This window comes from Lontra canadensis, unplaced genomic scaffold, assembly GCF_010015895.1.
Source record: "Lontra canadensis isolate GAN:19392208 unplaced genomic scaffold, GSC_riverotter_1.0 scaffold75, whole genome shotgun sequence".
Classification (NCBI taxonomy): domain Eukaryota; kingdom Metazoa; phylum Chordata; class Mammalia; order Carnivora; family Mustelidae; genus Lontra; species Lontra canadensis.
Window position 1 is genome coordinate 1,530,634 of NW_022631069.1, and position 18,158 is coordinate 1,548,791.

General features: G+C 43.1%; 1 protein-coding gene across 3 annotated transcripts in view; it reads left to right on the top strand.

Moving 5' to 3' along the window:
- TBX15 (T-box transcription factor 15) overlaps positions 1-18,158 on the top strand; it is a 101,613-nt gene that overhangs the window by 74,009 nt on the left and 9,446 nt on the right. For all 3 annotated transcript variants that reach the window (XM_032881316.1, XM_032881317.1, XM_032881318.1), the window contains exon 7: positions 13,605-13,702. In XM_032881316.1, coding sequence (XP_032737207.1) covers positions 13,605-13,702 — 98 coding nt within the window. The remainder of the gene's footprint in view (positions 1-13,604; positions 13,703-18,158) is intronic.

Here is an 18,158-nt window from a genome sequence, read left to right on the forward strand (position 1 = left end):
TGCCTCTGTGCTGACTCAGGCAAAGAGAGATGGATAGCTGTTCTGAGAATCAAAAAGCTGTCCCCAAGAGATTGAGTTTTCCAGTTTTTGTTAACACTCTGTACATGACCAGATCGGATCCCTCATGGTGTTTTTCTCCCTACATCATGCTTGGTAATCAAGTCCCTTAAATTAAATTTTATGGTGATTTATTACCACGAAATGATTGCTCCTTTTTCTGCTAAGTACTCTAGGTGGCTACAGCACATACAGTGATAATCTCATTTACTTTGTATTATCAAACAAGGACTTGTGGACAAATAAAAATTATCAGAAGATGATCACCTTTAAGATTAGCTAAAAAATGTTAAAAAAATTAGCCTTTTCTCTTAAGGAATATTCCCCAAATATATTAGATGCTGCCTGCCTTAGTAAAGATAGTTTCTAGAACGCAACTTTCCTGATGCTCCAGCATTAGGATTAGGCTGTCATGGAGGGAAACTCTTAGGACCCGCTGATGTTTGCGGGACTGTTTGCTCTTGTTGTAAGTGGTCTTAGCAGCTGTGGCATTTTTCTGGTTAATTCTGCTTCTCTCTAAATCCTTTCTTTCCCACCGTTCCTATATAAAATTAAAATCTGTTATCCCAAGAGCTAGGGGAGAATGGAAGTTGCTAGGAAACACAGATCTATCAAAGGTTATTCAGCCAGAAAACTCACTTCATATAAACCCTACAGAAACCACAAATGTGACACATGTGTCTTGTAAAGTGTGTAGGCTTTGCAATAACTATTTACGTGAGCGTTCAGACCTTTCCCTCACTTGGGGCATTTCTTTACATCTGAATGACACAGACCGTCAGGAGTTCCCTTCACTATCTTCTCTGCAAGAGTTTTCAGATAAACTATCTAGTATTATATTTAGGATATTTTCATGAACGGTATAGCACATTCTATTAGAACCCAGATTTATGCTAAAAATCATCTATAGTGATCATTTCCTTTACAAAATTATTTATGGAAACACTTTTTAAAAAAAGATTTATTTATTTATTTGAAGAAGAGAGAGGGAATACAGGGAAGGGCAGAGGGAGAGGGAGAGAGAAATTTTAGCAGACTCCTCACTGAGCTCAGAGCCCGCTGTGGGGCTCAGTCTTACCACCCTGAGATCATGACCTGAGCCAAAACCAAAGGTCAAGAGCTTAACTGACTGCATGACCCAGGACCCCCCAAAAGCACTGCTTTTTTAAAAACATTATTTGTTTTTTAAATTCCGCTATAGTTAGCATACAGTGTTGTATTATTTTCAGGTGTACAATATCATGATTCAACAATTCTATATATTACTCAGCACTCATCACGAGAAGTGTACCCTTCGCCCCCTGTAGAAGCACTTCTTAACGAAACTCTTATTGTATATTTAAAATACATTTAAATTGCTATCCAATTTTATTTACCTCAGAATTTCTTAAGGTTATGTCTACTGAGTAAAGTAAAATTCACTTCAACTTCTAGTTTGAAAACTTCAGGCCACAGGCTTTCCTGTTCAGTGAAGACCTTTGTCTTTCAAATGTAGCCAGTGAGGAATGCATACTTATTCCTTCCATTTGAGACAGGCCTCTTCCTGCCCTCTAGCTTATATTCCTTGTTCAGGTCATAGAACTTGCCTGTGAATGGTGTCCTGTTGCTTCCTTTTCGGGGCTCTGCATTCTGGGCTTACTAAGGACCTTGCTGGTGATGATGTGCTCAGAATAGAAGCTGGCCTTTCATAAAGAAGCTGCTAGGGTGTTTAAGATCATTAGCTCGAGTCTGTGGGTGGATTTCCGGGGTTCTGTGAGTTCCTGGATAATATAAGGAAAATTGAGTGTGGATGAGTGGGTGTACATTTTCTGGGGAGAGGTCTGTAGCTTTCTCCAAGTTTTCGAAAATTTCCATGACCAAGTGTTAAGAATTTCTGCCCTAGACACCATGAGGGGTCAACCCTAATGACTTTAGTTATTCAACTACTTTCTCTTTCTTTCCTCTGGTATCCCCAGTGACACTTAGTATTTGTTTATTTTCTTCTTGGAACTCTAAAGATTGTTTTGATATTTTTCTTTGCTTTTTTTCTTCTACCGGAGTCCTTGTTTTTCAGAGGTGTGACCTAGAACAGAAAATTGGAATAGATAGGCTGTACTGACCAGCATCAGTGCTCTGCTCTAAGAACTGGAACCATATTTTAGTCTGGTGAATTAGACCATGTAGCTTGAAGCATTTGCCTCTGGTTAGGAAGTTGTGATGACATCTTGGTGCAAGTCCCAGGGTCCTCCTGTCCCCTCACGGGGCTAGAAGGGACCTTCACATCATTTAGCCCTGGCTTGGATCTGCTTTGGGGCTGGTGAATATCTTCCTGCTCAGGACAGGCAATTATTTGTTCTGCCTGGTGGGCTACTCTTCTTTGTAAGGAATCCATGAAAGCAGAACTCTGGATCCTCAATAGCCCATTTTAGTGCCTTATTTATTTATTTTTCTGATAACATGTTGATTCTTTGTGATGTATGCCCCATTTAAAACTTCAGGGTACTTTAAGTAATTTAAGTAATTACCAGAATTATCCATGATTGAACACTTACTGTGTTCCAGACCTTTCACTTAGTTTTTTTTTTTTTCCCAATTTTTAAAATGACCTATATTTTACAAACGAAGGAACTGAGACTCAGAGAGCTTAATTAGCTTCTGTAGGGTCACAGAGCAAAGCTGGAGCACAGAGTAACTTCCGGGTTCCCGACTTCAAAGTCTGTGAACTTCGTGTTCTATCATGCTAACAGTTTCAACTCAACGTATTTTATCTCCAACAGATATGGAAACTAGAACTCTTCCTCTGAAAACACTTCGTTTACTTAAAGGTACTACTCAAGTACCCAGAACCTTCTCTTTTCCAAATAAAACAATCTGTATATTCTCCACCTGCCTTTGCAGTCATCCTCATGGCTTTATCATCTACTTGCTATACCCCCTGTCAACAAGGGATTCCCTAGTAGAGGACAGAAGTCAGGCTGAACTTCCCTAGCAGGTGAAACTGTGACATAATGGCCTTGAAGTCCCTTGTCTCATGAGAGGGCAAAGGTGAATCATTGAATATAGAAGTAATTTTTGTCCTACAGCAGTCTGGGAATACAGACTCATGGAGGCCCTTGTATTCTGTCTTTAAAAAATTTCAAAATGACCTGATAATCAGACTTGAAATCTCACTTCCTGGCTGCAGGGTCTGACGAGGGAAAGAACCATTAATGTCATTTTGCAGATGGGAACGATTGATGGATGAGGATATAGGGGATTATTTTTTTTTTTAATATTTTATTTATTTATTTGACAGAGAGAGAAATCACAAGTAGGCAGAGAGGCAGGCAGAGAGAGAAGGGGAAGCAGGCTCGTCGCCGAGCAGAGAGCCCGATGCGGGGCCCGATCCCAGGACCCTGGGATCACGACCTGAGCCGAAGGCAGAGGCCTTAACCCACTGAGCCACCCAGGCGCCCTATAGGGGATTATTTGTAAATCTTCTGGGATCTGGTGGTTCTTTGCCAGCACTAGAATCCAGTTCCTTACCGTCCAACAAGTGCCTCACCTATTGCCCTTCTTGTGTTACCGGAGTTCTTATAAGTCTCTGATCATCCCCATGCATTTTAGACATCAAATGACTCATAGTGACGAGCATGGTTTGATGAGTTGCATATAAATGTACCCAAAACATACGGATTACATTTCCTTTAAAAACACACGGGCTTAAAAATTAGGGCGGGAGGAGTTCTTGGCCAATGGTTTTTGGTTATGCAGAACACAAAACATTTGTGGAATACTTTGGAGTTACAGAATTTGCCAAACCTCAAACCAAAACATGTTTAGGTTTGTCGATCTCAATCTATCCCAGTGTGATCCAAAGGCTCAGGGAGGGAGGGGTGTGGAGGGAAGATGGGGAGGACACAGCACCCTCTGCACTCTCTTCCCTTGCCTCTCCTGAGTCTCTCCCACCCTTCCAGCCTCTCACTGCGGAGTCTTCTGATTGGGGCTGGCAGGCAACAGCAGTGTCCTGGGCAAAGAAAAGAACTCGAGGGAGCTGGGCTGAAGATCCTTATTTCCATGTAAAGAGATATCTGTGGAGAATACTCCTGGCTTCTAGCCCTCCCGTTTTCTCCATTCTCTCACCGGGCACCAGAGTGACCCCTGTGATTGCTGAGTCTGGGAGAAGGAACTCTTGAGGTCCTGCTTTCCTGCACACAGCGTACATTCTAGGTTCTTGCCCTGTGTCGCAGGTTCAGCACAGGAGGCCTGCTGTTCTGGGGGGCTGGCTTGCTTCAGGGGAGTCCTGACCCACTCATTCAGCTTCCACATCTATGCCAGAGTGTCCACACACCTTTATCTGCAATGAAACTGGTATTTCGGTCTCTGTGGCTTTGGGCTCCTACATCCTTCTTGGACTTTATCTTGAGTTTAGATGAGGACAAGAGGTGACATTCACTGGTCCTTTAGAACCCCCACAGAATCCCCAGTGAGTCCACAGTGTTAGCCCTGTGGTATCACTGTCCCCAGAGCTTGTCACAGCCCTCCCTGCTTCCTTAGGAAGTGCCATTCACACACTTCAGTGTAAGGAGGTCGCCACTCTTCAAACCGCACTTAGGGAATGATTGCTTTGCCTTCCTGTGTAATTGTGTCCCTGATAAGAAGTCTCTACCAGAAGTGTGTGTTCATGTTGAGGGGAGGAGAGGTAGACAGCTGGCCCTTTTGGGTGGAGACATTGTCAGATTTTGCTTCCAGGGATTGATCGTCTCTGCAATGGAAGGGCAATTGTGTTTAATTCCAAATTGTCCCTCCTTCTAGATTTCTCAGAAATCATGTGGCTCAATTCTGGCTTTGGGTAGAGCCATGCATATTTACCCATCAGCAGGCCTAGCCCCAGGGCACAATATCCAGAGTGACCTCTGGGACATTTCTCCTTCCCGAAGTAGACAGTAGCCCCTTGCTATTCCTAGGGAAAACAGATCCCCTCAGCTTGATGAATTGATGTCTTGGGATCTGTGTTCCTGGGCTCTGCCCGCTGCTAGAATGTACGTTCTTGAAAACTGGGACTGTAACTTTTTTAGGTTTCTAGTCTTAGATTATTTCCTACAGTGCCAGGTACACAGAGTAAAATGATAATTGTTTACTTAGTTACAAAACAGCAAACAGAGTTGATGAGTGACAGAGAAATTAAAAACCAGGAACTTGGGAGTGAGAAAACCTTACCCCAGGCAACAGCGAATCAGGTGTAGCAACAGCAGGGAGCTAGTTTTAGACACCAACTAAAAAGGGAAGAAAGAGTGAATCTATAAATAGGCTTAGTTTGAAGACTTAGGGCAATTTTGATTCAAATCTGGGATGGACTGATGCTGTAGACACTGATTTAGCCTGTCCTAGAGTAAGACATGCACACTCTTGAGGCCAGCAGAGCCGTGTCTGAACAGTGGGGATGTGTTTATACTACCTGGAGAAAAGGAGGACTCCCAGCAAGTTTCAGAGTCTGGGAGCTTCAGGAAAGAAGGGGTCCCGGAGGCTGAGCCCAAACAGAGTGAGGTTTAGTCGAGAAAGATCGCTCAGTATGAACAGAAAGGGAAAATTATATCTTTATGGATGGACACCCCAGCGGGCAGCACATTCCAAAGAGAAGACAAAGGTCATGGAGCTGAAGAGAAGCAGGAGTGTTTGCATTGAGTCCCATGGTCAAGAAGCAGCCTCAGGAGGTCCCTCTGTCCCCATGCTTGGCAAGCACACTGTGCTCAGCTAGAGGGAGCATCACAACCGCAGACTGTGCACTGAAAAGGGATAGCCAGAGGAGCAGAAGGAAAGAAGACACTGTGGGTCTCTCAGTCTGCATCTAACGTGAAAGCCTTGTTTCTGTTGGGAGTGGCTGCCAAGATTTTACAGAAGGCTCAAGTCGGCTTGGGAAATTTTATGTAATTCCCAGGGACTTCTCCAAAGCAAACACATACATAAAAAGGAGAGGATTAAAATTATGATCTGTATGGGGAGTAAAGGTTCTACGAACTTGTTTTAAAAGAGTGCCATGGAGTGCATGACTCTGGGTTCTCTCTGTACCCTTCATCTTGTCTTTGACCTTGGCCTTACCCTTCCTCCCAGACTCCATTGCTTCTAAGGCAACTGCAAGGGGGATTGTCCCACGTGACATGGTTTCCTCCAGATACTCCGAGCTGGCATGGTGCCCTAGAAGCCACTGCTGTTGGTTCCACAACAGGCCCAGGTAGAGTGGCTCTTCTGCAGTTTAGGGAACTGGTACAACTCTCTAGTAGGGATCTTTTTCTCTATGGAGGCCACCCTCGGAGGCTTAACCATGGCTCACATCCCAGCACTTTGGAGCTGATAGCAAGGAGCCGGTGTCAGGCCCTGTATCATGGAGTGGCTGGTTCACATGGAAACTGGCTTTAATAGGTTGCCTGTCCCTGAGAAAACAAGAGGGCCTGCAGGAGGCAATGTGTGAGCTAATTCTCTGCCAGCCCTGCTGTTTGCTGGGAACGTGGCTGGCGGCAGTCCTCCTTGGTACCTAGTGTCCCTTTACATGGTGTGCCAGAGACAGATCTAAAAATGGAGCCATTAACTGCATTACGGGAATAGATTTGCTTGTTGGAGGAGGATGCTGAACGAGGCTGATACTTAACCCAAAGGAAGGCATCTCCACTGATGGGGAGGAAAATCTTTGGGAGGAGAGGATTTTCCTGGGACCCCCTCTTAAATGGCTGCTGTGCCAAGGCCATGCTCATAGAGTGAAGATCCACTTCCTTGGACACAGACAGGAAACCCTATCGAGGCACAGCTCCTTCTCTCAAAACTCTGCATGGAATCAGAATGCCTCCAGTTAATGGAAGTGAGAAGGAAGGAAGAGGGAGAGTCAGCTAGATCCCAGCCCCAGGGTCAGGTCATCTGTGCTTAGATCTGAAAGAAACCGTTTTTCTTGGTGAACTGGGAAAGAAGTGTGCAGTTAAAGTCTGTTAGAAGGGTTCTCTATTAGAACCAAGTTTCTCAAATCTTGTTCACCCCTTTACCTACCTACTAAGCTGAACATATGAAATTACTACATTTGTGGGCCCAAGAGGTGAAATATCAGCAATTTCATACATTTCAACTTTGTATGTTTATTTCTAGGAATTCAAATCCCAAGCGTTCAATAATAATAGTAGTAATAAGCATGTCACACGCAGCCCAGGTTGTCCCTTTTTTGTCTCCGAGCTGACTGGTATTGTTACAGTGTTTCCCATTTTAGGGATGGTAAAACTGAGTAGGGTGAGATGCTAGCTTTCACAATTTGCCAGTCCAGCCAATGGCAGCATCCAGAGGGTGATGTCCCTCTCCCTCAGTGAGGCACAGCTTGCCAGTCATCAGACAGCCCTGCCCTCACCCCTGTCCGGGTCCCCATTGCTCCTGAAGCCTCATGTAGCAAGCCGAGAGCCAGGGAGCGGACCCCCTGCCTTCTTTCAAACCAGCACGACTTCCAAGGGTCTCCCTCACTTTCAATTTTTATGTTTTTATTTGTTCTCCCTTGGGCCATTGCCTATATTTTTGCAGCCAGTCTCATCCTGCTCGTTCCCAGGAATCCTACTAACCCCTGTATGTTTTGCCTACTCTTGTGTTATCCCTGGCATGGGAGCCACTGAGCCGAGCAAAAGTAAGTCATCCGTGCTGGGCTCCCTCTCAGGAACCATGGCATCTACAGCTCAAGGTAGCTGGCCTTGTCCTAGACTCCAGTGATGGCCTTCCTGCCAGATTCCCCCTCCTTCCAGGCTGTGATTGTTTATCACGTCCCCTGGCTTACGGTCTTCCAGCCGGTACTTGACATTTTTCTCTGCCTTGTTATTTCTTCTTCCTCCTCCGTCACGAACCTTTTCCACCATTGTCCTCTTGGCTGTGTGGGTTTGCCAGGGAAAAGTTGGCAGTTGTTTTATTATCTATGGCACTTGCCCAGGGATGGTGTCATCTAACAGAGTGACGTCTTTTTAATGGCTAACAGATTGGAGCTTGAAGTATCTGCAAGATAATGAGGCCTACCGGGGCCAAAGGGACACGTTTTTGGTTCTCTGAGGAGAGAATGAGACACGGAATTGGGTAACATGAGGGTCCCTCCACATTCAGTCTGGAGCCAGAGGGCTGACCCAGGTTTGGATTCCTGAGAAGTAAGAATGTTCTCCTGCTACAGGTCACAGCCTGAGCAGCCGGTGGTGGCATTTCTTTTGCTTGGGGGTAGAGCAGTGGTCCTCGAGCTTTCATTATGTTTTTTTCCTCTTTGATATATTTTATCTTTAATCAATCTGCATTTATTATAACAATTAGGAGGGAGCAGTGTTATCTCTGTTTTAGAGGCAGGGAGACTTGGGCATGAGATGGTGATACGGCCTGGCCGAGATTACACAGGGGATCAGCAGGATGGCATTGTGAACCCAGGCAGTCCGTCTCTGTAACTCCTGATCTTCTTCACCACTAAGCTCATTTGCCCCTTGTGCGATTTCATGTTTCCCAATTCAAGTCAGACCACTCCAGTCAAACTTGAAGAAACTTAATCTCTTAGCCTGCATTGTGTTGTCAGCGATTTTTCTCGAGGCAATGAAAACTCCTTAGGGACTGCCATTGCTTCCTTTTCAGACTCCATGTGGGGACAGGGTTCCCAAGTTGGGAATCACTGGGTGAGGAACAATTTTGACTCAGCCCCAAGCATCTGTCCATTGGACACCTGTTCTTCCAAACCACTGTGACAGCCAATTCATCATGTAGATGTACTTACTACACCATCTAAAGCCAAGTTTTGAATGATGGCTCCCCCCACCCCCGCAATTTGTAGACCTCTATTGGGAGGTCTTTTAGATTATTCCTGGACCACCAATCTGTAGAAGCCAATTCCAGATCCAGGGGAGAGAAAGATGTGGAAGGGTTGACCTCACCTCCGTGGATGAAAGACAGTCTAAGAAAAAGGATTAGGAAGTTGAGATATAGTAATTATGTCTGAAAGAACAGTATATTCTGGTTCTTTGTCTTTTCAAGTGCTGGAACAGGAAAAGAAAGGAAAGAAGAGCAGAGGTACAGGACCACCCATGGGATAAAATCCAGGCCCCAATAAATATCTCTGGTATCCGCCCCACCATCTCATCTTGCACCTGGAGCTGCGGCCGCCCTGAACTATTTTCAGTTCCCAGAATGTGCCTTCTCTTCCATACCCCCACGTCTGTGTATATACTGTGAACTCTCCTGGGAAAGTTCTTCCTGCCTCTTGTCTGTGTGGAAAACTGCCGAGTACCCTTTAATACTCAGCTGAAATAACTGGTCTTTAGGGAGCATTTCTGGAACTTTCCAGGTGGAGGAAGTACTTCTTGCTCAGTGCTCCGTGGTCTCTTCCATGTATCTTCGGTGTAACATTCATCACACTGTTGTGTAGTCAGTCGTTTACATGCTGTTCTCTTTATATTGAACAGAACACTCCTGAATTGGGGTAAAGACCCTATGTCTTTTTTGTCTCTGTATCTCCTGGACCTAGCACATTTACTGGCTGAAAGTCTTCTTTATGATTTCAAAACCCCATCTCTGTAGCCCTTGACTGTCTTCTGTTAACAGATGACCATTGGCCTCATCAGTGTTCCTTTTGTTATCAGAATCACTGGCCAACAGCTTGGGGAAGAGTTAAAAGTCAGAACTACAGAGAAAATAAATCAAAGAAACATAAAAAGCAACCCTCTATCATCGCAACACAAATAAAACACAGAAAGTATGCAGCAGAGTGCTGTCTAATAGGTTCATGAAGATAGTCATAATTGTTATTATTATCATCAAATATTTGCTGAACTTTTTTTTTTTAATGAGAAGTTTGGAAGAACAATTCTTTACAGTCTGGCTGTTTTTCCAAATCAGTTCATCTTGAGGCATCATCAATTTGCAAAAGAGATCTTTGGCTTGTTTCCTCTCCTTCCTTGTCTCCCTCCTCTTCAGCACGTTCTATTGGTTTGGCCAGTGAGCAGACTGAAAAGTCTACAGAGAAGAGGCTTGGAAATCAGAGGGGTGATTCCAGCCAAAGGACTGAACAAAGAGGGTTTGGATATGGCCTCTGTTGTCACTGGAGCAAACAGGGAAAAGTAAGCAAGAGGGGAGACACTTGCCAATATGATCATCTCTGATTGGAAACCTCAGACATTGGGTCTCTGGTGTGCATCAGACCCGGAGAGGCCCACCATGTGGAACACGTTAATGATGTGAGGTTACCTAAGCCTGCTTTTTAAAAATCTGTTTTGGACAATGAATTCACTTTTAAGAACCTTATGATAAAATTTTACAAAGCTAGGATAGAATGATGATGAATAAGTAAGCAATGTATTCCTCATAATAAACTTTGAATAGACATCCAAGTGGCTCAAGATGTTAACGGGTAGTTGGCAGAGACTCTTATAAGAGAAGATGAGGGTAGAAATGACTGGTCCCCGAGAAGGGGACTCAGACTGTTGTAGGTCAGAAATTCCGTGACTGGAACCAGAAGAAACCAAAGGAAAACTGAAACCCCTCTGAGACCTGAGTCAAGAAAGGCACAAGCAGCTATAGGAACAATTCCCAAGTCTCCAGTACTAAAAGATTCCTTTTGTCTGCACAGTCTTGATTTTACATCAAGTTGTTTTTCTAAGTTTTAGGCTGGCTAAAATTCATGAGATAATGGTGCAGTAGTAAGACATAGGGTGAAAATTGACTCCTTTGCTTATTCATTCAATGCATACAAATTGAGATCTGACTGTGTGACAGTCGTCACCCTAAGCACTGGGACACAGAGAAATGGGATCCAAAGTAGACACACAAGTGACAAAGAAAGCTGGATTATCTAATTCTTAGCTTGCCACCTCATGTCACCAAATCCTGATATCTAGCACTAGTACTTTCTAACAATCACATCTATTTGATGAAGCTTAATGGAGTTTGAGGACAATAAGATGTGGCATAGAGTGAACAAATAGGATTAATTTTTATAAAAAGAGATATGCTTTGAATATGTAAGTAGATTCAGGAAGTATCTGGGATAAATCTATGAAAGATGGATCTACAGCAAAGCGTGGTGAGGGATGGGTGATCTCAGTCATTATTTTTCAGTAGTCACAGCCCCTCCCTGACAACTCCACCACCAAAATGAACCTTCAGACAGAGCTCTGGACTGGAGGGAGCATAGCTGTGTCCATATGTGATACCTTGTACATTACATTCTTAACTGCTAAGGAAAGTCTTCCTGATGAGAATGTGGAAAGTGTCTGGCACTTGTCACCATTTACTCACTGGTAATGGAACCAGAGAGTACAAGTTTTGTCAGAGATTTCAGCCCAAGATCAGAAAGAACTTTCTAACATCTATTAGAAAACTGAATGTTTTCCTTGGGAAATACCCCAGCAGAGGCTGGGTAACCATTCAAGATGGCATCCCAGAAACTGGAAGTAGGTAATACCTAAGAACTTTCCCAGTTTTTAAATCTATGATTCTACAACTCAGTCTTTCAGTTGGATTTTAGATTTGGACAGATGGGTAAATGGTCACTATCCTATATAGTGTTGATGGCCTAAATAAAATTATGAATAACTTTGCCACAGGCTTTTTGCCTATTATGAAAATGAAATCAAAGTTTTTCTATTTCTTGAATAAATATGATATGGGCGGTATATCAGTGTGTAATTGTTTCTTCACAGTCATCTGTCACTTTCTTGTGAAGTGAGAAGGGACTGTTCTTTGTCCTTGAGTTAATGTTTTGTCCCTCATTGGTAAATGCTCCTGGAAGAATGAGATAGGAGGTGGAACAACAAAGACCTTACCATTTGCAGTGAGCCTCCCATGCCATTAAAGGGAATCCTAAGATGTTCTGGTGGGTGGCCAACATTCCAGAACAAGGCGGTGAGATCCATGCCTGGCCTGTCTCTTTCTTACAATCATCAAAGCTCAGCATGGCTTTATCTGCCTATCCTCTTATTATTCTAAACTCCCTAATTGCTTGGACTCTTTCTCTCCATAAATAGTTCCATGTACTGTATTCAGCATTAATGTAGGTGACTATGTGGACATGTCTTCTATTCCTACTTTTAACAGATTAACAGCTAATAAACACCATGCAACACCCTCTCTTCTCAACCTCTTCTAAAAATACAGAGTTTGATTTGCCAACATTGGTGTATTTAAAGCCTCCAAGATTCCAGGGAAGACTTTAGAAAGTTAACTGTGCAAGTAAAGCCTGTTCAGAGAGGAAATTTTCCAACATGAAGAGCCAATCAGTGTCTCAGCAGCTCATCTGAGAAGAACCTCAAGGGATCTTCTAGACATTTATAAGGAGAGGATAGTTGTTCTCACTTAAAAATAAAGCTTCTCACTTTGTTCTTGGTCTGCAGGACTGAAGAGAACCCTGGAAATGTATTGCCTAGGGAGGAAGACAGGCAGCATAAGTTTCATCTCAAGAGGGAACATTTATCTTTTGCAGGAAGGGATGCCATGTTACCTTCTAGAAACTTTGCAGTGGAAGGACAATGCTACCTACTCTTTTCCACCTTCCTTGTCCATAGTCCCTGTACTTCCGCTCCCTCCACTTAGATGGAAGTGAAGCAGTTTGTTTTAAAGAAAAGTCAGTAATAAGAAGCTTTAATGAAGTTAAAAGTTCAGAGCTTTAAATAAAACCCAACCAATACTTTTTTGAGGATATGGGATATCAGCAAGTATATGACCAAGATAACTTGGATAGTTATGTTGAAGGGATGTCCATCAGCACCTCATATATATGGTAGAGCATTTATTGAAGGGTAAAGTAGGCAGTGTGTGCATATTTTAATTAATGGAACCTCCAGTATCAATGAAACAGAAGCCTTAATGTATTTGGAAAATACTGGATGTTTCCTGAGGTCTGACGGTCTCAAATATGTGACCCTCAAAGACCAGCTTGATTATTAGATTTTATAGAACACAGATCAGTATTTGCAGAAATATATTGGCCCTTTTCTCTGAGGTATAATTTCTGGGACCAAACCCCTACTTTGCCTTCAGGTGGGAATTTTTTGTTGAGACAGAAACTCAAGTGTGTTTGCTTGCTTGCTTCTCCTTTTGTTGCTATTACCCTGCTTGTCTCTGTTCATTTAAGCGATTTGATGGTTCTGTGGACTCCAAATACTGACTGGTAGGGGTGACTCGAGGCAGGCTGTGTCCGTGCACTGCGGTAATGATGAAACATCATCCTGTGCTTGAGAAACCGTCAGTGCCTCTCTGGGCTCAGCTCTGGGCTCAGCTCTGGTCATGATGGTATTCGTGACCTTGACCTTTAACAATTGTTTTTTTTCCATGAAGACCGGACCTCCTTTGAAGAAAGCTCCAAGCAAAATTCCATCCTAGTTATGACTTGCTTGCACATAATCTGAATTGGGTTAATTTCTTCTTCCTTACGCATTTCAGTGTCATCTGTTCCTTGTGCTCTTCTAGACTAATTTCCTCGGGGAGGGGGTGAAATCTTTCAATGCCTATGTACATACCACCTGTCAGACAAACCACTGCAGGATCTTTAAAAAGTCAGTGTATTTCTTGGCATGATTTACAACCTCCTTTGTTGGCTTTTCTCTCCGCAGAACCGGACTGGAAGCCATCATGGAGACTTATGCGTTCTGGAGACCCCCCGTGCGCACACTCACTTTTGAGGATTTCACCACCATGCAAAAGCAGCAAGGTAAGGCCCGAGGCCATGGCCTCTTCTTAGTGATAGTGCTGGGGAAAGAGTGGGAGCAGAACTGAATACAGCAAATCTGGGCCCAAGCCAAGCCATGGGTCACACCGGTTCTTCTCTAATGAAGAGTACTTGGTAGCCTTGTAAATAACCAAAGCATAACCACTTGTGCAAAGAAGCCAGCTCCAGATGCAGCGTTCTCTCCCTTTTCTGAAAAGCAAGGTTATGTTCATGTTTACATGAAATGATTATTTCTATGCCTAAGTGTTCATATAGCCCTTGGTATTCCAAGAGATATTTAATAATTATTTCATATATATGCCTCATTGCAGCCTTATCAGTTTCCTTATTCTGGTTTTGTAGAGGAGAAAAAGCTCAGTCCAAACAATAGGAATGAACTGCTTAGATCTGACAGTGAGGAGGCGATTGCTGCAAGCCCATCTGAAACTTGCAACTTATGCTCCCTCCTTTTCTGCTGAACACCTGGAAAGGCAAGACACCTGTCTCAAGTTGATGTGCTGGGTGAACTTTTGCCTTGCACTGTTCTGTGCTTTTCCTCCAGTTTCTCCCTTCTCTGTTAGCTCAGGTTGGGAAGCCAGAGATTTTAGCAAAGACGGCTTGTGGGCTGACCTCAACTCTTTTCCTCAGTCAGTGGCTCTTCCCACGGCAGGACGCCTTCACCTTAGGAAGCTTCCCAGAGTGTCAGACACTTTATGAGTCTCTCTCTCTAACCTCCTTCCACCCCAAAGTGACATCAGTCAAAATTACAGAGCTTACTCTGTTCTGTCACAGGGCTGCCATTAATGGAACCCTAAGTTTTGAAATTGTTGGCTCTGTCATATGGGAAACCTTTCTAGGACTTGAAGAACTAGGACTTAAAGATTATATTACATTCCTCTCCCAGAGGAGCTTCTAGCAGTTTGTGCACTAAATTAGGTTTTGTAACCTAAAGTATTGAAATCTCTCCAGTTTTAAGATGAAGAAGGTGATTAAAAGCGTAGGAGTTGGGGGCAGACCCCTTGGGTGAGGCTCTTATCCCCACTCTTTCCTAGCTTTGTGACCTTGGCCAAATTCCACATTCTTTCTGACACTTAGTTTTCTCATCTGCAGAATGGAAAAATAGAATTCTTGTGAGGATTAAACGAGACAGTACATTTAAAATGGAGTAGGCCCTCACTATGTGCTAGCAATCATCATCATCACCATCATCATCATCACCACCCCACCATGTCCCTGTGCATAGAGACCTGAGAGGAAGTTCCCTCAGGGACGAGAGATAATGCCTTTCTGATGATTAACTATGTAAAGCATAAACCTCATCATGGGGATCTGATGAGACAAGTAATGCAGAATTTCCATCCATTTTTTGTTTTGTTTTGTTTTAAATGGAGGAGAAAAGGAAGTTTTCCACATGAAGCAACTTTCTCCTCATAATTCTGTGAGAGAAGCAGGGTCAGTACATATTCAGGGTGCTGCTCTTGCTCTAAGGCCCTCGTGGGCCCTGAGAGGCAAAGGTGTTACGACATTTGGGAGATCTGGGCCTTCATCTTTGATGGCTACGAACTCCCTCTATAACCTTGGACAAATTACTTTTAGCGAGTCTGTTTCCTCACCTACCAAAGAAGGGTAACTTTTCGTTGAGGACTTTTATATAAACAGGCTTCATAAGTGAAAGTGGGTCATTTCCACGCAAAGACAGTTACTTGATCTGGTGTATTTCTGAGGGGGCTTCTTGTTTCTCTGCCTTGCTTTACTCATTGACTGCCCAAACTGGCTAAGCGAGAATTTGTATCATGGAAGCCAGTGTGAGAAGGCTGGCAGGGATATGGCTAGTTCCTGAGAGCAGGTATTGGTGGTGACATTATGTTCACTGCTGTACTCTTGAGAACTGTCACAGGGCCTGGCAGCCTGGAAGGACCTAATGAAAGGAAGTCAGTTAGTGGCACCGGGGCTCAGGTGGGCAGGCTCACTGATACACTGGCCTGGAGCACAACCACCTGGAATGCTGTGTGGATAAGGATGTGGAGTGATGATTGGGGTTGACAGTCTGCATTTCACCATCCTGTGGGGTGGTTGGGCAGGTGTTGACCCTTGGAAAACTGTGGTTTAAGAGAAACTGAGCTTTCTTTCTTTTTAAGATTTTTTATTTCTTGTATTTTTTAAATTATTTTTTTGTTTTTATTTTTAATTTTTAAAAAGACATTATTTATTTATTTATTTACTTACTTACTTACTTACTTATTTATTTAGAGAGAGCATGAGCCAGGGGAGGGGCAGAGAGAGACAGGGACAGGAAAAAGCAGACTTCCTGTTGAGAGAGGATCCTAACGAGGGGCTTGGTCCCAGGATCATGGGATCATGATCCCTGGGATCATGACCTGAGTTGAAGGCAGATGCTTAACTGACTGAGCCACCCAGGCACCCCTATTTTTATTTTTTTTTTATTTAAAATTTTAATTAGTGAGCTTACAGTACAATATTGGTTTCTGGAGTGGAATTCAGTGATTTACCACTTAACGTACAACACCCAGTGCTTATCACAACTAGTGCCCTCCTTAATGGTCATCACCCACCTAGCCCATCCCCCCACCATCAACCCTCAGTTTATTCCCTACTGGTAAGAGTCTCTTATGGTTTGTTTCCCTTGCTCCTTTTTTCCTTTTCTTCCTTTCCATGTGTTCATCTGTTTTCTTTCTTAAATTCCACGTACGAGTGAGATCATATGGTATTTGTCTTTCTCTGAATGAGTTATTTCACTTAGTATAATACTCTCTAGCTCCATCCACGTCATTGCAAATGGCAAGATTTTATTTTTTTGATGGTTGACTAATAGTCCATCATTTATATACACCATGTATGTCTTCTTTATCCATTCATCAGTCAATAGACATTTGGGCTCTCTCCATAGTTTGGCTATTGTGGATAATGCTGCTATAAACATTGGGGAGGCTGTATGTCTTCAAATCTGGATTTTTTATCCTTTGGGTAAATGCTGAGTAGTGCAATTGCTGGGTCATAGGATGGTTCTACTTTTAATATTTTGAGGAACCTCCATACTGTTTTCCAGAGTGTCTACACAGTTTGCAGTCCCATCAAAAGTGCAGGAGGGTTCCCCTTTCTCTGCATCCTTGCCAACACCTGTTGTTTCTTATGTTGTTGATGTTAGCCATTCAGACAGGTGTGAGGTAATATCTCATCATGGTTTTTGATTTGTATTTCCCCGATGATGAGTGATGTTGAGCATCTTTTCATGTGTTTGTTAGCTATCTGGATGTCTTCTTTGGAAAAGTGTCTATTCATGTATTCTGCCCATTTCTTAACTGGATTATTTATTCTTTGGGTATTGAGTTTGGTAAGTTCTTTTTGGATTTTGGATACTAACCCTTTATCAGATATGTCATTTGCAAGTATCTTCTCCCATTCCATAGGCTGCCTTTTCGTTTTGTTGATTGGAGAAACTGAAATTTCAAAGCAAAATGTCACACTTATTTAGTGACTCCATTTTTTATTAGTAGGGGGGGAATGAACTTGGAATTATTGGATACATATGGTAGCAGGATGGGGATAAAGGAGAAGCCAAAATTCTATTAAATTGTTTAATTGGAATACATTTTTGAACTATACACTGAACTTGATCCAGATTTTCATTATTAAGAAATATATGGCTTGGTTTCTTGACGTTAACAAAGGATGTAAAAGAAACAACATCCAGTCCCTCTTCCCTTAAGAACTAAGAGTTCCAGTAACTCTGGACAGTATCACTCATAAAATGAAGAAAAGAGACAGAGCCATCTGTGTTGAACTGTTTTGTGTCTTAGAAGAAGTGGAGAGTGTTGAACTTGTAGTGGAAACTTCAGTGGCAGACGGAGTCTTGTAGCAGTTCCCTTTTGGTGAAGTGAGTATTGGCAGCATTGGCGCCAAACTTAAGTTCCACATGATGATTGCCTCACCCAATGTCCCTATAACTTCATCACTTCAGACACGTGAATATCTGGCATGTCAAATCTCGGCCCCAAGCCAGTTTTGTGCTCCTGTTGCTGCTGCTGCTGGAGGCTGGACCCACTCTTCTGTCTGAGTGAGATTAGGAGGCTGCTTTTTTTTTATCCCATCCTTGTGGTCATTTTTGTTTCTCTTTCATGAAGACCCATTTGTTGATAAAATTTCAAAGGAAAAGCCCTTAGTTGAATTAGCCACCATTTTGCAAAACCCCAGATCTTTCTATTTTAAAAAAGATACTGAATGGGTATTCTGTATAGTTGTTTTCTCCTATGGAGAAGAATGCATGGAATTCATCCTCCTCAGCCTTTTACACAAAAAGAAACCAAGGTACAGAGCAGTCTACTTGCATGTTTGCCACTAAGCGGTGGCAGAAGTGAGTTGAGGATTCCCAGGTGGCTCTCCATCTCGATGGGGCCCTTGCCTTTCCACCACTTTCCTTTCTTCATTCTTACTCACTAGA